This window comes from Bathycoccus prasinos, assembly GCF_002220235.1.
Source record: "Bathycoccus prasinos genomic : Chromosome_14".
Lineage (NCBI taxonomy): Eukaryota > Viridiplantae > Chlorophyta > Mamiellophyceae > Mamiellales > Bathycoccaceae > Bathycoccus > Bathycoccus prasinos.
This window is the reverse complement of record NC_023995.1, coordinates 195445-221195: the sequence shown is the minus strand read 5'-3', so window position 1 is coordinate 221195 and position 25751 is coordinate 195445. Positions and strand designations below refer to the sequence as shown.

Sequence of the window (25751 nt, the reverse complement as noted above, 5' to 3'; positions counted from 1 at the left end):
TCTCTACTTGCTGCACCGCACGCCGCGCTTCTTTTTCCTATTTTCTACAAATATTTTTTGTGTGTACTACGCTTATTAGTTTCCCGATGGTAAACTAAACGGCATCTTCCTCTTTCCATTGCCGCAAAACCCGCAAGAGGGCGTTTCGCAGGTTTTCATCACTTTGGACGAATAAAATTGTTGTTGTTGTTGTTGTTGCTTTGTTCCTTCTTCTTGTGCATCGATGGTGTCTTCGTTCATCGCGGTGGTATCTGGATTCGCGTGTGAGGCGCCGCTGATGGCCACGTCCATCGAATGCGCGTTTGCAATCTTCTTACTTGGAATGTACAATTCCGGGACGGTGACTCCGTCACCTTCCTCGGTTGCATAATAGCCATATTCTCCTTTTATAGCGATGATTTCTTTCACTTCAGACTTTTCTTTCTCTTCCACCGGGTAATTCTTGCCGTGAATGCTCACACTCAACTGCTTGCTTCTCGCGTCGCCATCGGATGCGTTCGTAGAAGAATCACTAAACGTCTCTCGACAAAATCGAGCGATGTCGGCTTTTGTAATCGTACTTACGTGTCCAGCAACGTCTCTCGCTCGGTGAAACTGATACTTTCGATTCTTTAAGTGCGCGAAATACCTTCCAGATTGTTCTCGCAAATTCGCATCTTCCGCTAATAACTCTTCCATTAACGACACGCGTTGTTTGTTAAACTCCTCGTCGGTTAGATTTTCAATCACGGATGGAAACGCGTCTAAAAAGCATTTGATTCGTTCCGAAACAAATTTCGGCGCGTGGAATGCGCTTTCTACGAGAACGTTAAAGCCTAATATTTCATTCGAAGATTCGAAATACGCGGAAACGACGTATCCTAAACTCTCTTTCGTTCGCAATTGGTCGAATATCTTCTCCGACATGAATTGTTCGCAGAGTAAAGCGATGGCTCTGGACGCGCTATTTGATGGACCGATTTGGTAGTAATGCGTAATCGCAGAGTTCACTTCGTCTTTGTTCACGGCGTTGACATGGATAGAATGGTTCGTTCCTGGTGGGAGGTTTACGACTCGAGAAAAGACCAAAGCATTGTTGTTGTTGTTGTTACCGCGAGTAACTTCTTCGCCACTGGTGTTTTCAGACGCGCCCGCAGTAGTGGCGGCGGCATTGACGAGTAATTGTTTCAAACTGTCGCCAAGCTTCGTCGCCATAGATTCCGTGATGTTTCCAACTAACAAACCTTCTATGAATACGTTCTGAAAGAACTTTTTGCCGTATCGAATCACGTCCTCGGAGGTGACTTCTTTCAAAACTGCAACTTTCTCCTGTAAACTGTGCTCTTTCTCGTGCTTCATCAATCTCGAAAGAATCGCGCAGTGCGACCTGACTTTCAGAACCATGTTTTGCATGTCTTGTAGTGCCGTCTCTTTGACTTTTTGAAACCGGTCTTCTTCTTGTATGAACGATTGATCGGCGGATGCAGCTCTTCGAAAATACGCCAACGCGAGTTCCGAGATTGTGTCCGACCACCCGTCGAATCTAAACGACACGCCGGTGGATTGTGCCAGAACGTGTACGGAACACTCGTTCGCGGCGACGTGCGCAGGGTAGTATATATCTTTGTTCACGGAATCCTGAAGCATTAGCGCGAACATTTTCAAGCACATGGTATCGTGAACGCTTTCTTCGACGAGTAAATTGGCGTTGAAATACATGCTCGCTTTCGGTTGCGTCTTGAACTCGCGACATCCGAGTTTAGCCCAAAGACGGAGCACGCCGCACTCGTTGTAGATAATTTTCGGAGTGACTTCTAACGTCGCGTGATTGGTGGTGCTGGTGGTGGTGGTTGTGTTAATACTATCGTTTCCGTTTACTGGAAAAAGTTTCTCGATCTCGTTATGCATACGCAAATCTTTCGGAATGAACCTGTTTTTACTCGGAAATCCAAGTTCCTTCTCAACCTTTTGCATATCTTGAGCGTCCGACGTCGAAGCGGTATATTTAAAAGACTCGACCTCGTACGGAAACTTTACCCACGGTTCAATTGTAGCCGCGTCGTTTCCTTTATACTCCGAACTCGCTAAAATGACTAAAACGTTTTCCGGCGTGAGCATCGACAACACCTCGCGAATCTCGTTTTCATCGTACCTTTGCCAGTACGAGTCGCCGTACAAAACGTTCTCTGGGCTAAACCGTCTCACGTCCGACACCAATCTTTCCACGAATTCGCACGCGTGTTCGGATTCCGAATACTCGAATTCAATTTGCGAAATTTGTTGCATTTCGTCGTAAAATCGAGCGCCGTTGGAGGATAAAAGAGTTTCGATTTGGCGTAAATACGTAAAGAGGATGAAAAGAATATCCTCAGTTCGCGTCGCGCCTCGTTCGGTTAATTTAATCGATACCGACAACAACGCCGAAATGCTCGTATCATCTAAACCGCCTCGACTCACTCCGGCGCACAACTCCGAACACAAGCCTCGTTTACGCAACGCCTCGAAACACGATCCTTCGCCTTCGTGTCCTAATAACGTTTCAATAAAATTCACCGATTTGGAGAGATAATTCCGGTTAATCTTCGATGACAGTTGAAAGACTAACGTCAACTGCGTACCGGTTTTCACTTGAGACGTTTTGACGAACGAGGGAACGAGATGCGCGAACGGCTGACCGTATGTGTCGCTCAAATTGACCTCATCGATTCGCTCGAATTGGGAGACGTACTCGTCGACTATTTTATTATTGGTATCATCATCGTTTCCATTATCAACTTCCTCCTTCTCCTCTTCTTCTTGCACGCATAAACTCCCGAACGCTTTCGCACTCAAAACCATCTCCTCCAACTCCTCCAACTCTTCCGCCCCGCACACGACCACGCTCATCCTCCTCGCGTGGTAATGTTCCTTAAAATGTCTCTTCAGCGCTTTCCTCGCGCCATTCTTCTCCTTATACGCCTCTGATTCCGTCAACGACTGCCTGTTCCCCCACCCAAACTTCCTGTAAGGATGCCCTTCGATCGCTAAATCCGCTAACAAAAGCTCCATCCTCACCCCATCGCTATTCACCACCCTCTCAAACTCGCTCTCAATCGCCGTCACTTCGCGTTCGAGCGCTCGCTCCAAAATCAACGGTTCCGTAAAAAACTTGCTAAAGATTTCCACGCCTTCTTTCAAACGTTTCGGGTGCACGTCGAAGTGAAAAACCGTCTTTTCCGTGTCCGTGTACGCGTTTTGTGACCCCCAATTTCGACTCAACCATTCGTCGAAGAAATTTTCCGACCTGTTCGTCCTCGTTCCCATGAACACCATGTGTTCTAAAAAATGCGACAATCCGTGGAAGTTCTCCGGGTCGGAGAGGTACCCAACGGAAACTTCCACCGCGCAGGCGGCTGTTTTCAACCCTTCTTTTGCCCCTTCGTGCTCGTCGTCTGAATCGTCTGAGGACATCATATCCGATCCAGATTCTTCTTCTTCCTCGTCTGATTCCGATTCTGTTTCCTCGTTTTTTTTCCCCGCGAAGTCATCATCATCGCCGCCAGTATTTAAGACATCGTCCTCGTTTTTCGTCCCTAATAAACTCCTATCGCTGATTAAAAGAATCTCCAAACCGACGATTTTTCCGTTGTTGTTGTTGTTTATTAAAGTCAAACGTTTGAACTTCCGGTTCGTTTCGACGTAGGTTTTCGGTTTCCGTATCGAGTCGTTCTCCACCGCATCCATCTTCAAAGAGGACAACATTTTTTTTTGGTGCATCTCTGCGTATTTTTGTACGACTTGTGTTTTCGATAAAAAAGAGTGGACTACGAAATCGAGAAAGGCGAAAACACCAAAAGTGCCAACATTGAGTAGGAGTCGGTGGAATACCAACGAGCGGGGTCGTTCAAACTAAATATCTTCACTCCGGGTAGAAACATCGCCACGTGGCAACCTCCTCTAAATCCGCCTCGAGCCACATTTTTTAGTGCACGAGTATTTTTGGCTCGTGTTTTCGTTCGTACATGGGGGTTAAAATGCCCCTACAAAAATAAAAAATGTCGCGAATGCCCTAGTAAACGCATACGAAACGTGAGCTTCGAGTGCGCTTAAATTTCGCGCGCGAAACAAAAATCACCCGTTCTCGCTCTGTGCGAAGTTTCAAAGCGATCGATGGATGAATGCATCGATTTCAGAACGCATATATGGTGAAAGATAAAAAATATTGAAAAACCAGCCACAGTATTTTAAAATACTTGCGTGTTTTTCGTTATAAAAAAGAATAAGAATGACGAGCACCCAATCATCATCGCTCTCCTTCACCTCCTCTTTCAAAACATCATCGTCCTCGCGAAAACAACGACAACGACGACGACGACGAAGAAGAGCTCACTCCTTCAACGACGAACTCGTCGTCGTCAAAGCTTCAACGAACGACGACGAGGAATTCGTCTCTGCTTTGAACGCGAAATTCGCCATCCCAACCTCCGTCTCGTTTTTCCATGATGAATGCGATGAAACAAAATCTTCCCCGTACGTTTCTTTGACGCACAAAAACGGGTCCACGGCGAAAGTGTACCTGTTTGGCGCGAATTGCGCGTCTTGGACGCAACCGACGGGCGACGAGGTTTTGTTTGTGAGACCAGATGCGAAATTTGATGAATCGGTTCCAATTGCGGGTGAGTCGTGTTGTTTCAATTTAGGTGATTTTAGACGCTTACCACCCGCGTTTCTTTTTAAACAGGTGGAATCCCGATATGTTTCCCGCAATTCGGAATGAACGGTCCAATGTCGCAACAACACGGGTTCGCGCGAAACATGCGATGGGAAGTCATAGGCACCTCCGCGGACGTGAATCCGGATGACCCGGAACCGGCGGTTATGTTGTCGCTGAAATCGAACGAGGAGACGAGGAAGATGTGGCCGTTTGAGTTTGAGTGCACGTACGAGGTAACTTTAAGAAGGGAGAAGTTGAAATGCGAATTTTGCGTGAAGAATTGCGCGGATGATTTGAAAGATGAGTTGGAGTTTACCGCGGCGTTGCACAGTTACATCGAGGTGGTGGACGCGACGGATTCGGAAAACGTGTACGTCAAAGGGAACTTGAAGGGTAAATCGTACATGGATAAAGAGATAGACGCGAAGAATCCACCGTTGATGACGTACGACAAAGATAGGGTGACGTTTGGTACGAAACTAGTGGACTCGATATTCTTGAATACAGATCCAGAGGTGCTTTTGCACGTCGGTAACGGCGCCGCGGTGAGCGTGGAAAACACGACGGGGTGGAGGGACCACGTGATTTGGAATCCACACGAAAACATGCCGCAGTGCTATAAACAATTCGCGTGCGTGGAAAGTGCGTGCGCGGTGAAACCAGTGGTACTTCCAGGAGATGGGTACGTATGGAAATCGGAGATGAACTTGACCGTGGTGACTTTATAAACTACTCACCATTTTATAATTGGATTACTGCCGCGCCGCTTTAGGAAATATGACAATATGACTACCAGTATATACACAGCATGTACTCTTTCTTTCTTTCTCTTTCACTCATCTTCGTCATCATCAAAAGCCGTCGACTTCTTTCCGATTACTCTTTACATATCATTCTCGTTGCGGCCCAACCAATAAACGCCCCGATGGACAAGACGAACAACATTTCCTGCGTTTCCGACACCGACTCGTCACAACCTCCCGTCAACGCTGACGTGGAGCTCTTTGACTGCAAATCGCTCAATTTTTTCGTCAATCTATCTTTCGATTTCTGAACCTTCACGTATTCGTCCTCGAGTTCACCCAAGACTTTGCAGTATTCGCGCAAAATAGTTGCATTGTGGCTAACTTTCGAGGACATAGTCAATTCAGTCTCGGAAGAAGGAAACGGATTTTGAGTATTCGTCGGTACGTTTGACTGCTGCTGTTGATGTAACGCATCCAACCAAATGACGTTGCTTTTCTTGGCTTCATCGTTGCTTGGTTTGGCGACGTGCTCGGCGTGCTCGACGGCGTCTACGAACTCGCTATTACAACGTTGTTTAAACATGTATTCGTCTGCGTGCCTTTTTGTGAAGGAGAAATTCTATTTTTGGCTTCCTCTTTCTCTCTCATTCTCTCTATTTGCAAAAAAAGCAACGAAAGAGTATCACTGGTATCGATTTTTAATCTTACACACTAAAACGGTAATATCGTCTTTCTTACCGCCGTTATATACCATATCGAAATATTCCGTAGCCGCTAAACTGTACGGCGTCGTTCTCGATCGATCGTTCGCGTGTTCAAAAGCTTTTTGGGTCAACTCCTTGGCGCACGCGTCGACTTCTTTCTTATTCAAGAACGCTTGATTCGAACCGAGAGATGATGATGATGATGATGATGATGATGATGATGATGATGATGATGATGATGATGCGGAGCTAGATTTTATGCGGTTTTCGATAACCGCAAGTATCTCTTTTTCAGAGACATTATCCCACAGTCCATCTGTGCCGACGACAATCACGTCGTCGTTTTCTAAGAAGAAGGTGGACAACATCGCGTCCGACGGCTTATCGGTAGCCTCATGATGACCGAGTTGAAACGGGCGACCGAAATCGTGTTCTTGAGGAGGAGAACGATACGCGATAAACCTTTGCGGCTTTCCATCATCATTGCTTTCATCTTTGCTCAACAAGTACGGAGCGGTGTTGCTAGTAGATAATGATGATGATGACGACGACGACGAAGAAGAAGCGTCTGGATTCAATCTGGCAACCAGATAGCCGCTGTCGCCAATGTTTGCCGCATTCAACACGCCCAATCGCGGGTCTAATGTGAGTAGTACGCACGTCGTGGACCCTTTCACGTTCTTTTCTGCGACAACTTGGAACGCTCGTTCAAGCATAAACAATGGATGGGTGGTAGACTTTGAAGCTTCTGAAGAAGACGATGAAGCGGCCTTATCTGACAACGCCTCCGTCGACTTTGATCCATCTGCAACTTTTGAACCGCTCAAAAATATCTTCGCAGCTTCTCTCAATAGCGCCCTGGAATATAAACCAGCATCCACGCCTTCCCATCGCCACATGTACACGCCATCTGCGACGCCTAATGACAACTCGTTGCTGCTTTCTAAATCATCGTTCTTTGTCTCGACGAAATACGCGTCCTCTCCGCCGTACCCGAACGATTTCGACATTTTTGCCCTCGCACCTTCTTTAATCTTATCTTGGTGAGGAATCGTCGCCGCTCCGACGTCAAAGACGAAATCGCCCTTTTCTCTTCTCACTTTCATCCTCTGTTCTCTTTCTAACGCGACTTCAAAGTCATTCTTTACCGTCGTCACTTCCAAATCTCGATTATACGGCGACACCGTATCGTCCGCATCGGACGGTCCAAACCAGTCTCGACAGGTAAACTTATAAGACTCGTTCGTTTTCTCGCATTTGACACCGATATCTTCTAAAAACCACCCTCTCCCAGTGGACGTGCTATCTGGCAACAATCTCACCCTCGCCCTCCGAATCGGTCCTAAATGCGCCGCCACAGCCACCCGAAACGGCAACGTCGACCCTCGCGCGAATCCAGGCGCATCTCCCGCCGTGTACTCTAAATCAAACGGATACGTAAGTCCATCTTGGCCGATCAAAATCACGTTCACTCTCCCGGAAGTCCCAGCACCTCTGCACGCGCCCGTCGTCACTTCCAATCGATAGATGGCGTTGGCAAACGACGACGTCGCCGCGGAGGTTATGGTGGTTACGGAAGCCGCTAACGGTTCGCCCGTGTTGAGTATATCGTGACCAACTGTTTTTGATATCGTCGCGTAAAAAAAGAAGAGAAGAGAGGTGAGTAAAAGTATGGCGGCGGCATACGCATTCCCGCGACCGCCATCCGAATGTGTAAATACTCTCACCTTTATACTGTCGCTTATATCCAAAATTAGGCGCGATAAAATTCTCGTTCACGACTGGGTCCGTGTTCTCGGAATACTCAAACTGAATTTTCTCTCGCTCGTTGCTCTCGTCGTCGCAGTTGTTGTTATTATTATTTCCAGCCGACGACGACGCTTTTGCAACAAACCGAACAGAGGACAACGACCGACGACGAATGAGATGATGATTCGTCGAATGAGAACGAAAACAACGCGACGACGACGACGACGTAAACGATGCCAAAGCGATTAAAAGAGCGCTCAAAGAACGTTGCGAGTATCCGTCAGGAGAACAAACCGACGACGTGCTGCACTCGAGAGACGTCAACGCTCTCATTTTCGCGAGAGATGCTTTTCGCAACACCATCAAGAGCGCGCCTTTCTGTGCGTAGGTGCGTCTGCTTTTCTTTTCGTGTGAAATGGTGTGAAGTTTGAAAAAAAACCGTCGAACGGTGAACAAAAAACGTAAAAGAGAGCTAGTGTATTTCTTCGTCCTCGGAGTCGTATAACGTTCCGTGTTCGTATCGCCAAAAGGGTGGGAGAGGACAGTTGTTGTCGAGGAGGTATTGTACACACTCGGGTTGGTTTTTCGCGTGCGCTGCTCGTACGGCGCAATAGTCCCACGGCGCCTTGGCGGTTTCGCGCAAGTACTTCAAAAAGTCCAAGTGACCTTCTCTGGCTGCATACGCACACGCATCTTCGTCAAATTTATCATACTTACGCTCAACAAGATATTCGAGTATGTGGAGATGACCATTTTGATGCGCCCAAGTGGCAGTTCTCAAATCCCACTTACACTTTTTCTCCTCTCGCGCCCACTTGAGCAACTCGAGTTTATTCGTTTTAGCAACTTGCAAGCAGAAAGATGTTTCGTTCCACAAGTATCCCGACCACCACGATTTATTCTCCCACGCGAACTCCAAAGTCGATATCGACGACATCTCTCTCACTTTAAACCTCTTTTTCAAATCCCCCGCGCGTGACGATCTCTTAATCAACGCTCTCGTCTCCTCATTCACCTCGTACAAGAATTTAAGATCGGTCCCATTCAGTCTCGGAAGAATATGCGTGAAACAAATATCGTCGTTATTATTCACGATCAAATCCCACAACAAAGAATCTCTCTGACCAACCTTCCTCTTCCCCAATCTCGTCGGCACAGCTCCACTCGACACATTCATATCGAATACTCCACGAGTTCGCCTTCTTCTTTTACTCTCTCTCTCTCTCTCTTCTTTTTTTTTTATATCGCGATATAATTAATGATGATCTCGCATGTCCATTTCTGAAAAAGGAGGCGTTTTTTTCCAATTGGAATTTTCTCCATTTTGACGCACAAAAACGACGCTCTAAATTAGAATACGAACAAATGTCATCATCGGCCGCACCGTCGTCCTCCTCCAACGCGCAACCGCGCAAACGAGACGAACTCCACGAACTCTCTTTACTCCTCAAGAAATACGCCGGTCAATCCTCCTCGTCGTCCGGGGCAAATCAATCCGCGGAGGAGAAACGACGAGGGATTTTTCAAAGGTGTGTCGAATAACTACTTTACATTACTTTACTGACAACATCATCCCCTCTCTCTCTTTAACAACAACAGAGTGATACAAGCGTTAACGGCAAACATCGACCTGTCCTCATTATTCGCGGACGTTCTCATGAACGCGGCGACCGGGGACATCGCGACGAAAAAAATGTTGTACCATTACATCGGCGTCTACTCGGACAAATCGAAAGAAAGCGAAGAACTGGCGATGATGACGATTAACACGCTGCAAAAAGATACGAAACACGAAGATCCAACAATACGAGGGCTAGCGATTCGGTCGATGACGAGTTTGAGGAGCAAGAGTTTAGTGGAGTATTCGATCGAGTGCGTGAAGGAAGGGTTGAGGGACGCGCATCCGTACGCGAGGAAAGCGGCGTGCCTGGGGTGTTTGAAAGTGTATCGGTTGTGTTGCGCTTCTTCTTCTTCCGGAAGAAATGGAGCGGAAAATGAGGACATTTTGAATGCGTTTACAGAATCTGGGATATTAGCAACGGTTGAGAAACTTTTACTCGAAGACCGCGACGCGAACGTCGTCGCTAACGCTTTAGTCACCGTCGTGGAAATCTTTGGAGAATCCGACCCGCGGTTACAAAACGTAGCTTTACTCACCGCGTTGACGAACAAAATCCGCGACTTTGGCGAGTTATCGCAACATTTAGTCTTGAAACTGACGCATAGCTACGCCGTCTTGGCGAACGATGCGAGCAATAGTAAAAAAATACCGCCGTTACCGGACGACGTGAAGTACCAGTGGATGAACAGTCTCGAGTCGCGAATATCCTCGCCGAACACTTCCATAGCGTTAGCCGCCTCTCGAATCTTTCTCGAGCTGACCAAGAATGACCCGTCCACGCATCAACGCGTATATGAACGAATTAAACCGTCTCTGTTAACGTTAGCCACCGCGCAAACGAGCGGCGTCGAAACGTCCGCCGTGGTTTGGGCGCACTTGAAGCTCCTCGCCTATCGGGCGCCGATTGCGTTCGTCACGGATTATAAATCGTTTTACGTCCGAGTCAACGCAGATTCGTTCGAAATTAAAAGATGCAAGTTGAGAACGTTATCGTTAATCGCCGATGCGCAAAATTGCACGCGAATAGTCGACGAGTTGTTCGAATACGTCAACGACGTCCAAGACGAACACTTTGCGAGATTGGCAATGAAAGCCATCGGTCGCGTGGCGAGGAAGAAGAAGGAGAGTTTTGCGATGATGGACGCAGAGAAGAGGTTGATGGTGACGAAGAAAATATGCGATGTGTTTGTGGAAACGACTTCGCCGAGCTCGAAAGCGGATAGTTTAATCGAAATTGGTATGTGTTTGCGACAATGCGCGACGAGTCAAGATGGAGAAGAAGAAGAAGAATCGAAAGAGTGTCGATCCATTTGTTGCCAAGCTATTGAAAGCGCGTTAGAATCCGTACAGTTTTCCGTGCTTGATATGTTTCCTCAAGCGCACAGTGGTGTTGTTTCAAGCGCGACGACTAAATCTATAACAAGAGCTCGATCGATATTGTTATGGCTCCTGGGTGAATTCGGCGCTTCTGGTTTTATCGACTCCGCACCGTACGCGTTAGAATCTTCGATTGAGAACTTACCAGAGGAAGTGTATCCATCCATTCGAACGGAAACGTTCTTTGCATCCTTAAAATTGTTTTGCAAACGCGCGCCGGAAATGAGGAAGGCGTTTGGGACGTGTTTGAAGTGGTGCGCGACGGAAGATTCGGACTCGACCGCGCGCGCGACCGCGAGCGTATACGGAAGCTTGATGTGCTCCTCCTCGTCGTCTAGGAAGATTGCTAACGATTTACTTTTAGCCCACAGTAAATTGGGGTCGGTGCAGTTCAGCGAAGAGTTGGAAGAACAAGAACGATTCGATCGTTTATTCAATGAGATGGACACGCTGGCGATCACCTACGAGCTCGAAGAGAAGAAATTTATCGATGGTAGTAGTTTAACGAAAACGGAAGAAGAAGAGGAAGAGACCATTCGACAACGAGCGCAGCAGCGACAACAACAATTAGATCAAGAAACGTCTCTGTTACAGTTCGATGACTTTGAAGCGGCGGACGACGAGGAGAGAGAGTCATCATCATCGCTGAATCCGAATCCGTTCCTCGATCCGTCTCAATTTCAACTCAATTGGCAACTCTTTCCAGAAGTCGCGAAGAACCAATCCGTGATGATTTCTCCATCACTCGGCGCTTTAATAACGCAATCGACGTCGGTTTTCATCGATCGATTAAAATCGAACGGGTTCGTTACGGCAGCATCCGGCGGCGACGCGACGCAAATGAAATTTTACGTTTACACGCAAGCGACGACATCGGCAAAATGGTATCTGATTGAATGCATCGCGGCCGCGAATAAGTGCGATTGGACGATGAAAAGTGATTCTGTTGATAAACTGGAGGTGGATACAGTGTCGTCCCTGTTCAATTCTAGTCTGTTGTAATCTCTACATTTTGTACAATGTCGTGTTTAGTTCACAAGTTTCAATTTCCCAAGTTCTCGTAATCGTTCTAGTCGTACTTCGCCTTCGCTTTTGGAACACATTAAAGTCAAAGTAACGTCGTCGTCGATATCGTTAATACCATCTGATCGACTTTTTTTCGACGGCGGAAACCAACAGGCGATGGTCACCGGACTAACTGCCGCGACTTCTTCCTCCACTAATTTCCTTTTATTCCCAGATCCTGAACTCTTCGCTCGCACCGCTAAAATGACGCAGCCTCTTTGGCATTCGCTCAGGACTTTTTTCTTCGTTTTGTCGTCGATACACAGCGGCGCGTTCTTCGATGTTGTCAATAGTTTTTGTTGTTGTCTCGCTAACATGCTTTCCAACTCTTTAGGCGACACGCGCACGACTTGCTTCGAGATGGAATCTTGGAACAGTTCACAGCCCGTTTGCGTGAAGCGGAACTCGCAATCGGTATCGTCGGATTGACTTTTTAATCCTTTGTTTACCGCTTGTCGCTCAAAGCAGCACAAGCCACATGCGAGGATTCGAAGTTTTTGTTGTTCTTGTTGATTTCTGCTGCACTTATCGAGAATCAATTTCGCGCCTTTGGAGAGACAATAGAGTCGTTTCGGCACAACGTCGGTATTGTTTCTTGTGATTATCTCCACCCCTCCGTTCTCTTCCTTCTTTCTCGCATCAAATCCATACTTTGCTTTTATTCGTTTAATGACTGCTTTGAATTCTGTGTCTGTTTTTACGCAAAATACCGGCGCAATCTTTGCACTCGCCCACTTTTTGGTGTTCGCGTTCGTCGTCCTCGATAACTTTTGTTCTTTTTTCGCGTCGATGTCAATCATTTCCGTCGGTAACGGTTTCATTTTTTCAAAGACGGCGACGAAGAAGCCGCCGGTGTCATTCAAATCCGGGTGAATGCGGAAACATCTGTCCAGATTGTGTTTGTGATTGTTGGTGTTAGCGAACATGCTCTTTCTTATTTTACTTTTTTGGCCTGCTCTGTTGTTGTTGTTGTCTTTAAGATACGAATCGTACGTATCGTACCATCTCCCGTTTTTTAAATCTTGGACGGACCATTTCGTCAAACCAGGCAATCGTTTCAAATCTGGCAGCATTTTTGAGCAGTCGACTAATTTGATCGCGCCTCGGCTTCTCTGCAGCAACTCCACGACGACTGCTTCGTTTTCCAACGGATTTAGAGAGCACGTGCTATAGACGAGCCTTCCCCCGCCGTCGTCGTATTTCAGCAATCTCAACGCCCTGGTTGCGACGTTCACTTGAATCGAGTGTAACTCTACGCCGCTCGAATTCGACCACTTCTTCCATAAATCCGTACTTTTACGCAACGTCCCGTCTCCCGAACAAGGCACGTCGCAAAGGATTCGATCGAACGTATTCTCCAACTCTAATGGTAACGTTTGCGCGTCGTGATTTACGACTACTAAATTCTTCGCCGCCGCTTCCAGTCGATAACATCGATGCGTGAGTAAATTCGCGCGCTGTAACGAAGCGTCGTTCGCGACGACCGCACCGGATGCGTTCTTACTCAGCATAACTTCTAATATTTGGGACGTTTTCGAACCGGGAGATGCGCACGAGTCCAGGACTAAGTGACTCGGTTTTACGTCTAACAGTTTCACCGGAATCATCGAGACGAGTTCTTGCCGGCTCAAATCGCCGCCTTCGTTTGCGCGCACTAAAAACTGATGCACATTTGGATGTTTTGTTTTCAAATCATTTTCGTTTCCACCCCCGTTATCGTTGTTTACTGCGATGTTATCGATTTGAAACGTCCGCGGGTCGTTTAAGAACGAAATCGTTCGAACGTGTAACCGTTGTTGTTCACTTTCGATGATTCTTTTCAGCGCGTTGATGGTGCACTCGTGGTGCGCATTTTTCGTGATTCGAAACGTTAACGGTAACGGTTTAGATAACGTTCGAAGCAACGATTGGAACGCTTTTTCGTCGTTCGAGAAGAGTTGATGCCGGTAGTAGCTTTCGAAATGCACGTTTGAGTGCGATGGATTATTATTATGATGATGTTGATGCGACGACGACATAGTATCAGTGGTGTTGTTGTTTCGTTTCGTGCATTTTTAGTGGCGGCGTACAGAGAGGAGGAGGCGATTTTTTCCCTGCTTGTAACGGCGTCGGTCGTTCGCGAATGACGTAAGATGGGAACATCATCCGTAAAAAGTATCTTCTAAACCTAGTATTCGTAGTATTCTACTCATGCTCTTTTTTCTACGCCAGCTCTCTCTTTCTACATCCTATCGTTAATCTCTCTCTCTAAGTACCGAACCTTTGAAAAGACCGCAAGTAGTCTCGCAAAATCTTCTTTTGCGTCGATGTATCCTTCATCCTCTTCAAGGACTCCACGTGCGCTAACTCGCACTTGGAGAGTAAATAACCCGGGAATTTACCGACCGAGAAGATTTGGCTGACGGAGACGAGGAGTTCCGGAGTTGGGAGTTGGTTTTTGAGGAAATTTATTTTCAATTCGCGTTCGATTAACGCGACAGTCGCCGGCGGAGGCCTTCTTGTTGATGCGTCCTTTTTCGATGACGAAGAAGACATGGATACTAGCGAGGATAAAAACGCCTCTTTCTCTTCGTCGGTCTTCATTTGCCGTTTTCTCAACGATCGCGTGAAACTCGAGAGGATGTCGTATCCCGTCGAAGGCGTCAGGATGATGACATCCATCGGTTTATTCTTCTTCGTCTTCTCTCTCTCCGTCATCGTCGACGTCGATGTTCTCCTCCTCTGACGCGCCGCAGAGGATGATGCCGACCGCGTGACCCTTCCGCCGTTATTCTCAAAACCATTCGCGAACAAACCGTGATTTTCTTCTCCCTCTTCTCCATTCTCTTTGCCGCTGGAACCTCCCAAAACGTACTCTCCAACCGTCTCCATCGTCCTCGTCGAAGACGACGAATACCGCTTCACGCGAACGTTCCGCCGCGCGCGATGACTATTACCACTACTCCTATTACCACCACCATCTAAAAAACACTCCTCTACGTACCTCTCTAACAAATATTCCTCCTCGTCTGTGCGTCTCCCACCAATGTCGAAATAAAGCACCATCGATTCGCACGCCGCTTCCGTCGCCCAAAACGTCACCGTCTCTCGCAGTGCTTCTTTGACCATCTTTTTATCATCATCTCTTTCTGTCGAGAAACCACCCCGAAAGAATGAGAATAACGAAAACGACGCACGCGACGACACCAAAACGTCCGCACCGAACGCGAAAGCGACGCACTTTGGAGGTTTCGTGGGCGCTTTTCCTTTCGTAGTGTACTCGTTCTTCTCGTCTTCACGTTCGTCTTCTTTTCCATTCCTACGCGCGACAATAAAAAGAAGGAGAGACTTTCCGATGAGCAACGCGACGAGAAAGAAGACAAAGACAAAGAACGAGCGCATTGTGGTCGTCGCAGGCGAGGGCGTCGTTCAAAAACACCACGTAAGCATCTCGTCTTCTTCTCTCCGCGGAAAAAGTACACTTCGTTGGTGGTGTCGAGAGATTTTTTGTTTGAGGAGTTTCGCGTTGCGTGTGCACAAAGTTGATGAAAAATGTGTCTCTCTCTCTCTCTTCGTAATACAATCGAACGAACTTCTCAATGGAAACTGTTCCCCTGCTGAGACTCTCGCGCTCGCACGCTCTCGGCAAAAGCAGCGTATTCTTCGTCCGTTGGTTCTGGAGACCCTTTTTCGAGCAAGTAATTTTCGCAGTCGGGGTGTTCGTAATACCGAGCGAAAGCGATGTATTCCCAGTCGTTAAGAGGTACTTTCGCCTCTTCGACTAAGTACTTGAGGCAATCGAGGCGGCCATACTTTGCAGTGAAGTACACGCACGCTCTCTTTACCCCCTCAGATATCTTTCTTTCTTCGACGAAATATTTCAAGATCTCCAAGTGACCACAGCCTACTGCCCGTAGTGCCGCATCTTCTTCCGTCTCTCGCGAAGGGTTCACTTTGGTGAAAAGAAATCGAAGACAGTCGAGGCGTCCCATATAAGCAGCATGTTTACACGACTCTTCTTCATCACACGGACAACCATTAGAGAAGCAGTATTTCAGCATCTCGAGATTACCTTTAGCTGCTGCCGCTTTAATCGTCTCTTCATCCCACTGGCACTGTTTCACTTCTCTCGCCCACTTGAGAAACTCGAGTTTGTTCGTTAGAGCAACTTGCTCGCAAAACCAGGCTTGATCTCTCACCGTTCCATCTTCAAATTTCTCTCCCCAGGGAATGTGATTCCACGCCCATTCCAACGTCAAAATGGATGAACATTCGTGAACAATCAAACCTAATCCCGATACGTTTACCCCGGCGTATTCAAGCACACCCCGACTCTCTGTATTCACCTTCGAAAAGAAAAACCGATCCATCAAATTCAATTTCGGAATCACATGCGAGACAAAAACATCCTTATGATGCAACACCAACCCGTTCCAAAGAGGTGACGACGAAGAAGAACAAAGCGAGAGCTTCTCCAGCGCTGCTCCGCTCCTCGCAATTTCCATCTCCTTTTCACCCTCGTCGTCTTCTTCTTCTTCTTCTTCGGAAGACGAAGAGTACTTCAGTCGATCCCACTTGGAATAATCGATGATGCGAGACGACATGTGTTTTTTTTTTTCGTGTGTGTTTTTCTCGCGCGTCTCGATTCGAATTTTGTTGTAAGACTCACGAGTACGAATGAGACACTCAGGAGTACCCACGAAGCACTTAAACCCTAAACTTTTACGTGCGTCTTTCTTACTCCTTAGGGTGACCACCAACTGTATAAACCCTAAACTATAAGTCTTCTGCGAGGGGCAAAAAATTCAAAAACGCACCAAAACTTTACTTGTCGCGTGCTCGCATCACACATCTCTCGCCTTTACGCGCACACTTTGCTTTGTCGCGCCGCATTTTATACGCGCGCAAAAACCTCGAAGAGAGAGAGAGAGAGACAGTCAGAGCGTAAAAGAGAGTTTTTTCTCGACTTAACTGCGATTTAGTACAACAACAACAAATAGAATGGATTTTTTATCTCCACCCAAAATGTCTTCGTTTCCCAATGCGAAGAAGCTGCTTCGCGTTGGAAACGACGAAGAACAGCATCATCATCATCATCGCGCGAGAGAGGAAGAGAAGAGAAGAAGACAAAGAACGGGTGATGATACTACGACTACTGTTGCGAATAACGATGATGCCGAAAAGTCTGTGATGAAAATGATTAAGAAAGCGCTGGTGCTGATTTCGGAGAAGATGTGTGATGACACCAAAGGAGGAGAAAGCGACGCCGTCGCGCGATTGGGAGCGTACCTCTCCGAAGGAAAGAATTCGAACGTCGCGATGAAAGACGGAAGCAAAGTTCAATTTTTGCTCTCGAAGATGCAACCTACGCGCGAAAGACGATGGATTCCGTCGGCGAAGAATTTGTTGCGATTGAAATGTTTGAACGACGAGGGAAAAGAGATTGAAAAAGAGAGCGATACAGAGGATACGATTTTGTATTTGGAGTGGAAGAGCGCGTTTTACGAGCAGTTATGGATGGAAGAGAGGACGTTGAGAGAGAAAATGTCTTCGTCTTCGTCTTCGTCTTCGAAATCGTCGTCGTCCTTCGTCGTTGGCGGGTCGAAGAGGAGCGACGATAAAAGCTTGTCGAGTCCTGATGGACCTTTGCTGAGAGAAGGGTACGCGAGGACGCCGAGTACGGCCGGGAAGACGAGCGAAAAGACGATGAATTCACTCGATGGTGAGTTTGAGGAGTGCGATTACAGAGAGTGGAATCGTATCACGAGGTCACCGGTTTTAAAAAATACTCGCGCGTGCGCCGCCGCGCACTCGAATCGAAGCAGCGTGGACGACGGTAACTTGGTCTTGCCCATTTCCAATTTGCTAGAGACGCTCGTGTTAGAAGAAAAAGAGGAAGGAGAGGAAGAAGAAGAGGGATTGAGAGAAGAAGGCGTGATAACGCCGCGTCCGACGAATGACAAGAACAACCTCGGCGACGAGGACGACGACAAAAATTTTCAGTTTACGTTTCGCACGCCGGAACAATCGAATAAAAATAAAAAGGATCCGCAACATTTGACCCCACCGGGAGCACCATTGCGCGTTAGAAATAGTTTTAGGCGAGTTGAAGAAGAAGGAGGAGGAGGAGGAGGAGGAGTTGGAAGAGCTCAATTCGGTACTTGGAACGCTGACTTTTGTACCAACTTCGAATGCGGCGAAGAACAGGCGCCGAGGAGATCTTTGTTTTAAAAATGTATTTATGAAAGAAGAAGAAGAAGAAGAAGAGAGAAAAGAGAAGAAGAAGAGAGAGTTTGCATGAACGCGCTGGTACCGTGTTGCACACCGCGCGTGTGACTTTACTAATGAATCAATTGTATAAGTTTGTATATGTGTATGTAAAATTCGCCTCTCGTCCAAAGAAACGCAGTTAAGGAAAGGAGTCACTCATTACTTTTTGCCTTTTGGTCCGTTATCCATCCACATGGGTTCTCTCGTGTCCTCGTCCTTCCCGATGTACGCGTAACGGTCGTTTGCGTACGTCGAGTTTGCGTTTGCGTACTTCGAATGCTCCCAACCTTGGATCACGGTCGGTTCTGATTGGGTGTTGGAATTTCCCGATGAGTTGGTGTTGGAATTTCCCGAGTTGGTGTTGGAAGAGGAAGAGGATGCGTTGCTTTAACCACCAGACATTATTGAAAGAGAGAGCGCGCGTAACAGGTATTGAAATTGATCTTTTGAATTTGCGTTTTTTGCTCTCGCGACGACGATTACGGGCGCAAGCAAGTAAGGGTTGTGTTATGAGGGAAAAACGGTTTCATTCGTCTTGTCACGTACCAAAATCACATGCATGACATGCGAGATCCGAAAAGAAAAAAATACCCACACACATATCTGCCATCCAAATATCCTTCCTCTTTTGCCGAGTATGGTGCGACACAATCACGATGCGAACGCGAGACTCTCCAGCGAGGCACAAAGCGAATTAAAACGAGAAGAAAGCGATGACAACGCGCGAAACAAAGCCGACCTCGCCAACGCACTTGCAGAAGAAAAAGACTGCGTAACTCGCTATCGGAAACTTGTGCGTCGTAAAATGGAACTTCTCGCTTTGAAGCAGTCGCACGCGGCTGCGAAACGAGAAGAAAGTGACAACGCGCGAATCAATGCCGACCTCGCCAACGCATTTGCAGAAGAAAAAGACTGTTGCAAACGCTTGATTGAACTTCAGGATCGTAAAAACGAACTTCTTTTCAAAGAAGCGAACGTTCCTCTCGAACAACAAGAACCATCACCCGATTCCGACGATTTCGATGTCGAAGAAGAAGTAGGATCGACGGACAGGAATTCACAAACGAACGATGACAACACGACAAAAACGACGCGTAAGTTCAACGCGTTGGAAAAACGACTCGACTTATTGGAAGAAGATGTCATGGATCTCCAGATGAACAACGACAAAATGGTATTGGCGTACGCCGCTGCCGTACCTTTTGTGCTCACATTTGCGATGTATTGTTTGAGACACTTTGCATCGTCGATGTCTCGCGATTGAAACAACCGAGAGATAACCGAGAGAGAGAGAAAAGCATCACGTGCGGGTCATTCGTCTGTATTTCGCGGCGGCGCGGAGTACGCCGTCTTACTATAAAACTTTAATAAAACTTTAAACAAAACGTTTTGATGTTTTCGAAACGTAACGCTTTCACTTTTTATCGGTTAAAATCGAGCGCTTTTGCGAACCTGCAGTGAAGATATGGATGATTAAACGTTCGAAACGCGCTCGCGTTGTGACTCGTATTTTAAGACATGAGCCCTTTTTTGAACCGTTTCCCCATAAAAACACTCGAGAGAATAACACCACCAGTAACGAGAGAATCGCCTCTTTTTGGAGCAGTCGTGCGCATCAGTAGTAGTAACGATGCTGTCTTCGTGTTTGTGCGTTTCTTCTTCACCGAAAATCGTCCTCGAAAAGCATCAGCAGCGGATGCAAACGAAGACGTTTACGAAGACGAGTTGTGGATTTAAAAACTCGCCGTCGCCGACAAAATCATCATCATCTTCGAGAAGAGACTCCTCCACACGTGCCTCCATCCACACGCAAGTGTTCGCGACAAACAACAAGAGTAAGTCTAAACAAGCTTTAGTCGATGAAGTTAAAAAATGTTCCTTAATTACGGCGATTAAAACGCCGTATTTAAAAAGCGGGAAGATCGACTTACCAAAGTACGACGTTTTGGTCGAGCAGCAAATAGCCGGCGGCGTGCAAGGCTTAGTCGTCGGAGGGACGACTGGCGAGGGACAACTGATGAGCTGGGACGAACACATCATGCTGATTGCACACACGAGCAAAATATACGGGGACGATTTACTCGTGATTGGGAACACCGGGTCGAACTCGACGCGGGAAGCCGTACACGCGACTTCGCAAGGGTTCGCCGTCGGGATGGACGCGGCGTTGCAGATAAACCCGTATTACGGGAAAACGAGTCGAGCTGGGTTGATGAAGCATTTCGGGGCGGTTTTAGATTTCGGGCCGACGATCGTGTATAACGTTCCCGCGCGAACAACGCAAGATATTCCGTCGGAGGTTATTTTTGAGCTGGCGAAGCATCCGAACTTTGCCGGAGTGAAAGAATGCGAAGGCAACGAACGCATTCGCAATTACACGAAGAATGGAGTCACGTGTTGGTCCGGGAACGACGACGAGGCGCACGACGCGAAGTGGGACGCCGGCGCGGCTGGGGTTATTTCCGTCACCTCGAACGTTGCCCCGAAACTCATGCGAGAACTCATGCTCGGCCCGAAGCCAAACCCGAAATTGAGAGACGATTTGATCCCTCTCATGCGATGGTTGTTCAAAGAACCGAACCCAATCGGCGTGAACACCGCACTCGCGATGCTGGGATGCGCAGAACCAGTCTTCCGCTTGCCGTACGCGCCGTACGATGAAAAAACCAGACAAGAAGGTAAAAAAATAATGGAAACGGTTGGCCTCGAGCACTTCGTCGACGCCGGTGACGGCGCTCGTATTCGAGACGTGCGAGACGACGAGTTTATTTTGTTGGACGAGTGGTAATAATATAATACTAATACTAATGCTATAGCTTTGATCTGTTTCGTGCGCTCGAGAGAGAGAGGATGAAAACGTTCCCTTTTTAGTAGACGTAATATGTAATAGTATTCTATTCCGTTCGTATAAGTTGCTTCTTTAAAAGTCTCTCTCGAGCCGCCACAAAAAGGTTTATTCCTGTCCCTTTTATTCTCTCTCTCTCTCTCTCTCTCTCTCTCTCTCTCGATCAAAACACAAAAAGTATATCGAAAATTGCAACATGTTCACCACGAATTCGACTACACTTCAATCTTCCTCGAAGATGCCGTTCAGATCTGGCGCATGTTCCGCGAAAAGAGGCGTTTATATGCGCACGACGTGGAAAAAAAGTATGGGCTCATCGCGAGGAATGTCGGTCGTCAAAGCGAACCAAACGGCATCCGATGAAATCGAAATGCTCCAAAAAATGCTCGAACTCGCCAAACGAAGGAAAGAAAACGAGAGTAAGGAAGATTTGAGCGTTTCTTCGGGAGGGAAAAGCGACGGATCTGGGTACGAAGGTACGATTAAAAGGCGGATTTTGGAGTCGATTTTTGAATCCAATCGCTCTTTTTATATGGAGGACTTTTCTCGCGGCGTCGCGTGATTTTGATCGCAGATCGGTTTTTACGCAAACGAGTCCCGAAGACGACCTTAAAAGCGTACTCGAAACACGCGTGGCTCTGTTATGTTATGGTTCGAGTGTAATTGATGATGATGTGGAACATTTTTCTCTCTCTCGCTCTCGCTCGCTCGTATTATTGAGCGTAAGCGCTCGGACGACGGTAAAGAGACGCATGACTAACTTTTCCTCTTTTTCTTTCTTTTTAATGAAACTTAGGCGCGTCGTTTAACGTGAAGACGTTTAACGCGATTGCCCCGACGGGTTTGGAAAAGTTCCCGCAGGGGAAGTATAAAGTTGCCGGCGATGAGTCGGATTTGCCCGGTCCGCCGATGGCGATCATGCTTCGCTCGCACAAGCTGCAAGTGAACGAAGTGAAACCGACGGTTCGAGCGATCGTGAGATGCGGCGCGGGGACGAACAACATTCCGGTGAAAGAGATGGGTGAGAGAGGTATTCCGGTGTTTAACACGCCCGGGGCGAACGCGAACGCGGTGAAAGAACTTGTCGTGTGCGGGTTGTTGTTGGCGTCGAGAGGCATCTTGGAAGGCGCGAACCACGTGAAGAACGTGATCAACGTGGAAGAAAAGGGCGAGCACGAGAAAATTGCGACGAGAATTGAGAAGGATAAGGCGAAGTTTGGCGGGACGGAGATTCAAGGGAAGACGATCGGGGTGATCGGGTTAGGAGCGATCGGAAGTCGGTACGTCGTCTTTTTTTGTTGTTGCGTTTTATATTTTTATCTCTTCTTCTTTTTGGCGCGAATACGAAGACGAACGGGAGTGATGAAATCTCGATTAGATGTTTGACGTTTTTAGAGTCTGTTTTAGACTCTGAATCTAGCGTGATCGGAAAACCATTCGAGGCACAATCCATTCAATTCTCTGACCCGTTCGTTCGTTCGTTTATCTTGTTTTGTTTGTTCGTTTGCTTTAAATTTCATCAGACGACAAGACGCTGACGCTGCCTTCTCTAAAACAAAATAACAATATAGCGTCGTCAACGCTGCTTTAGGTCTCGGCATGAACGTCGTTGGCTACGATCCGGTCTTATCCGTCGATGCCGCTTTAGCTTTACCCGGGGACCGAATGGTTAGAGTCACCGATCTCAACGACCTCTTCAAGGTTTCCGATTATATTTCCATCCACGTCCCGTACATCAAAGGCGTCACGCACCATTTGATCGACGCCAAAGCGTTACAGATTTGTAAACCGAACGTGTGCATCTTGAACTTTGCCAGAGGTGAAATCGTCGACGGTGCCGCCTTGAAAGCCGGCTACGACTCGAAAATGTTGACCGGTAAGTACATTTCCGATTTCACGGACGAAGCGTTGCGCGACGACCCGCACTTGATCGTCTTGCCGCACTTGGGCGCCTCCACCGAGGAAGCCGAGGACAACTCCGCCGCGATGGCTGCGGAAACTTTGATGGACTTTTTGGAAACCGGGACGATCCGAAATTCCGTCAATTTCCCGACGACTATTTTAGCGCCGCACGTGAACTCCTCCGGCGCTCGATTGACCATCGTCAACAAAAACGTCCCCGGCGCTCTCGGTGAAATCACATCCTTCTTAGGGTCCAAAGGCGTCAATATTTTGCAGCAAATTAACACGTCTCGAGATCCGGTGGCGTACACCGTGATTGATTTGGCGGAAATTCCGGAAGATCCGTCTGGATTACAGGAAGAAATGGCGAAAGTGTGTCCGGACGTCGTCTCGTCTCGATTCATCGGATCCGTCTTTAACGACACCTTGGGTCAACCGGGCGCGTACTTCTACGTCAAATGGGCGCAAGGCGAATTGCAAGGGGAATGATTAAATAACATAATTACTAAGGAACATCAGCAATAAAGAAACCCCGTCGAGTTGAGAGAGAGAGAGAGAGTTACGATGTGCACTACAAAATAATCTCATACAGTACGTATTTAAAACTACTAAAACTACTAACAACTAAAAACTACTCGATCATCGGCAAAACTTCCAATGCCTGCACCACTGCCCGTCCACGCTGACGAACGGCGGCACAAACCCTTTCTCCGCCGCGCTTAACTCAATCGCCAATCGACTCAAATTGGACAGAAAGTGCCCGATAAACGCGTCCGCTTCGGCCAACAAGAATATATCCGTCAGCGCTTGCAAAGTCATCTCGTGCGCGACGTTCGATTTTTCCGTGTACAACTCCGTCCTCCGTTCGATGAGTTTCGACGCTTTGTATATCGACCGATCCATTTTGACGTTCACAAACTCAAACTCGTTCGCCGCCGGAGAGCTCTTCACTTTTCGCAACAACGCGTCGTCGTCCGTCGCCAAGAAGACTCGATTGACGCCGTATTTTTCCGATAGCGTTCTAATGTGAGGCAAATACGTCTCCTCGAACGATCGACACCTGTTTTTCCTACCAGTCGTGTGACACGCGTCGCCTCTTCGCACGTGCACGCCAATGATTGGATGCTTAAACCCTATGCTTTCTTTCACTCGGTGCAAACTGAGTTCTTCGATTGTTTTTTGATTCAATCGCATCATCCGAGCGACAATCGCCGATCGAAAGAAAAATAAACCTTTGTTATATTGCAACATCGACCCAGATGATGACGACGACGACAACGATGACGACGGAGCTCGCGAATAATAATTCGCTACGCTCGTTGGAACTCGCTTCCAAGGTGCCAAATCGCGACATCTATTTCGTGGCATCGTGCATCGATTGGTTTTGGCCGGGTACGGTTTCCATTTCGCAAACGCCGTTTGTTTGATTTTATCGCACGCGCTGTACGGTTTAAAGTAGCACTCGACGTCCCCGGTAAGTTTCGATTTGGCGCAATTTCGATTATACGCGTAGTTCAATCGACCGGCAAAGACCCAGGGTTTGTTTTGAAGATGTGCGTCGGATAAATAGCCGGATAAGAAATGAATGGTGGAGGCGAGCCCGGCGCCTTTGCCTCCCATGCCAATGTTGTAGGAGTCCGTGCTCGCCGCTCTGGGCGCGTTACACTTCGACGATTGCGTCTCCTCGATCGACTTTTCTAAACTTTTGTACATCGTCCGGTTCCAATTTTCTCGAGCGAAGCGAAAGTTTTGCGGGAGGTACGCCCAATCTAGGGTCAAATCCGTGGCGCAATCGTCGCCTATCCTGTCGTTTACGCACGCGTTTGCTTTTTGCTCTTCTTCTATCCTCGCCCAAATCTTCACCTCTTGGACGCTCAACTGTCTCTGTTTCCCTGGTAACGAGATCCTGACGCCTTTGATGATGCGCCGCTGTTTGTGTGTTGTTCGTCTATTCTTAGAACTGCTACTACCACTGCTACCCTCCTTGTTTTTGTTCTTATACATCTGAACGTTGTCCCACGTATACGCCAATCGTCCGTCGTCGGTGAAAATCTTCTTCGTTTCTTCCGGCGAGACGTTGACGTCGTCCTCTTCTCTGTTGTTCTCATCGTCATCAAACACTAACTCCACCACCATTGGCTTCTCGTCCGTAATCCTCATCCATTCGCACGGTTCGTTCTCCGCGAATTGTATCGAGTCACATTTTCTCAATCCAACCCATACCTCGATCGAATATATCGAATGCTGCCATCCATCATCGACAAATCCCTCTTCGCTCCCATACACCGCATCCACCGTCATCCACGGATCGTCCTCGATTTCACTCGTCGCCATGTTCCGGCAAAACGGAGAAACCACCCCGTGAAACGCACGCGCGGATTTCCCGTTGTTTGCGTTTTTCGCCGAACACGTTCCTCCTCCTTCTCCGCTTTGGTGTAATTCGCTGGACAGTTTTGGATTTCCGGCGACATTTTTCACGCGCGTTTCGCTGGATGCCAACGGGGATGCAGAAGAACCGATCGTCATCGTTTCGTCGTTTGATTCGTATTCCTTGTCGCTCAAAGAAACACCAGGAGGAACCCCTTTCATCATCGTAATCATAGAAGACGAAGATGTCAAAATTGGATAAAATTGAACGACGGAGAAGCACGAAACGACGGAGAGAAGAAGAAGGAGTAGGATTCTTCGGGCCGCTGCGCGTCGTTTACTACTCGTCGTCGTCGTCTCCGCGGTGCCCAGGGAGGCGGGCATTTCGTTTTGTCAGTGGTTCTTTGTCGCGCTTTTGATGTGTCAAGGAAACATGTGTAGAGAGAGCGTTGAA

At 47.6% G+C, this 25751-nt stretch overlaps 14 protein-coding genes across 14 annotated transcripts; 6 read left to right on the top strand and 8 right to left on the bottom strand.

Annotated features, from left to right (window-relative positions):
* Positions 1-75: 75 nt before the first annotated feature.
* On the bottom strand, positions 76-3702 carry Bathy14g01200 (predicted protein; the record flags this gene model as incomplete). Its single annotated transcript, XM_007509225.1, has 1 exon — positions 76-3702. One exon carries the CDS (start codon positions 3700-3702, stop codon positions 76-78), a length of 3627 nt encoding a protein of 1208 aa, XP_007509287.1.
* A 541-nt stretch (positions 3703-4243) lies between these two features.
* Bathy14g01190 (predicted protein) lies at positions 4244-5400 on the top strand (the record flags this gene model as incomplete). Its single annotated transcript, XM_007508986.1, has 2 exons — positions 4244-4634; positions 4700-5400. 2 exons carry the CDS (start codon positions 4244-4246, stop codon positions 5398-5400), a joined length of 1092 nt encoding a protein of 363 aa, XP_007509048.1.
* A 148-nt stretch (positions 5401-5548) lies between these two features.
* Positions 5549-6001, bottom strand: Bathy14g01180 (unknown protein; the record flags this gene model as incomplete). The annotated part of the gene is made up of 1 exon (XM_007509074.1): positions 5549-6001. One exon carries the CDS (start codon positions 5999-6001, stop codon positions 5549-5551), a length of 453 nt encoding a protein of 150 aa, XP_007509136.1.
* A 99-nt stretch (positions 6002-6100) lies between these two features.
* Bathy14g01170 (predicted protein) lies at positions 6101-8204 on the bottom strand (the record flags this gene model as incomplete). Its single annotated transcript, XM_007509212.1, has 2 exons — positions 6101-7740; positions 7850-8204. 2 exons carry the CDS (start codon positions 8202-8204, stop codon positions 6101-6103), a joined length of 1995 nt encoding a protein of 664 aa, XP_007509274.1.
* Positions 8205-8343: 139 nt separating this feature from the next.
* Positions 8344-9048, bottom strand: Bathy14g01160 (conserved unknown protein; the record flags this gene model as incomplete). The annotated part of the gene is made up of 1 exon (XM_007509265.1): positions 8344-9048. The coding sequence occupies one exon, from the start codon at positions 9046-9048 to the stop codon at positions 8344-8346; it is 705 nt and encodes a 234-aa protein (XP_007509327.1).
* Positions 9049-9528: 480 nt separating this feature from the next.
* Bathy14g01150 (predicted protein) lies at positions 9529-11871 on the top strand (the record flags this gene model as incomplete). The annotated part of the gene is made up of 1 exon (XM_007508952.1): positions 9529-11871. The coding sequence occupies one exon, from the start codon at positions 9529-9531 to the stop codon at positions 11869-11871; it is 2343 nt and encodes a 780-aa protein (XP_007509014.1).
* A 67-nt stretch (positions 11872-11938) lies between these two features.
* Positions 11939-13952, bottom strand: Bathy14g01140 (predicted protein; the record flags this gene model as incomplete). The annotated part of the gene is made up of 2 exons (XM_007509274.1): positions 11939-11953; positions 11988-13952. The coding sequence occupies 2 exons, from the start codon at positions 13950-13952 to the stop codon at positions 11939-11941; spliced, it is 1980 nt and encodes a 659-aa protein (XP_007509336.1).
* A 229-nt stretch (positions 13953-14181) lies between these two features.
* Positions 14182-15315, bottom strand: Bathy14g01130 (unknown protein; the record flags this gene model as incomplete). The annotated part of the gene is made up of 1 exon (XM_007509290.1): positions 14182-15315. The coding sequence occupies one exon, from the start codon at positions 15313-15315 to the stop codon at positions 14182-14184; it is 1134 nt and encodes a 377-aa protein (XP_007509352.1).
* Positions 15316-15509: 194 nt separating this feature from the next.
* Bathy14g01120 lies at positions 15510-16517 on the bottom strand (the record flags this gene model as incomplete). The annotated part of the gene is made up of 1 exon (XM_007508990.1): positions 15510-16517. The coding sequence occupies one exon, from the start codon at positions 16515-16517 to the stop codon at positions 15510-15512; it is 1008 nt and encodes a 335-aa protein (XP_007509052.1).
* Positions 16518-16938: 421 nt separating this feature from the next.
* Positions 16939-18144, top strand: Bathy14g01110 (unknown protein; the record flags this gene model as incomplete). Its single annotated transcript, XM_007509094.1, has 1 exon — positions 16939-18144. One exon carries the CDS (start codon positions 16939-16941, stop codon positions 18142-18144), a length of 1206 nt encoding a protein of 401 aa, XP_007509156.1.
* Positions 18145-18820: 676 nt separating this feature from the next.
* Positions 18821-19447, top strand: Bathy14g01100 (unknown protein; the record flags this gene model as incomplete). Its single annotated transcript, XM_007509217.1, has 1 exon — positions 18821-19447. The coding sequence occupies one exon, from the start codon at positions 18821-18823 to the stop codon at positions 19445-19447; it is 627 nt and encodes a 208-aa protein (XP_007509279.1).
* Positions 19448-19813: 366 nt separating this feature from the next.
* Positions 19814-20971, top strand: Bathy14g01090 (dihydrodipicolinate synthase; the record flags this gene model as incomplete). The annotated part of the gene is made up of 1 exon (XM_007509163.1): positions 19814-20971. The coding sequence occupies one exon, from the start codon at positions 19814-19816 to the stop codon at positions 20969-20971; it is 1158 nt and encodes a 385-aa protein (XP_007509225.1).
* A 382-nt stretch (positions 20972-21353) lies between these two features.
* Positions 21354-23419, top strand: Bathy14g01080 (D-3-phosphoglycerate dehydrogenase; the record flags this gene model as incomplete). Its single annotated transcript, XM_007509204.1, has 3 exons — positions 21354-21504; positions 21825-22308; positions 22600-23419. The coding sequence occupies 3 exons, from the start codon at positions 21354-21356 to the stop codon at positions 23417-23419; spliced, it is 1455 nt and encodes a 484-aa protein (XP_007509266.1).
* A 150-nt stretch (positions 23420-23569) lies between these two features.
* Bathy14g01070 (alpha-(1,6)-fucosyltransferase) lies at positions 23570-25681 on the bottom strand (the record flags this gene model as incomplete). The annotated part of the gene is made up of 1 exon (XM_007509035.1): positions 23570-25681. The coding sequence occupies one exon, from the start codon at positions 25679-25681 to the stop codon at positions 23570-23572; it is 2112 nt and encodes a 703-aa protein (XP_007509097.1).
* Between the last annotated feature and the right edge of the window lie 70 nt (positions 25682-25751).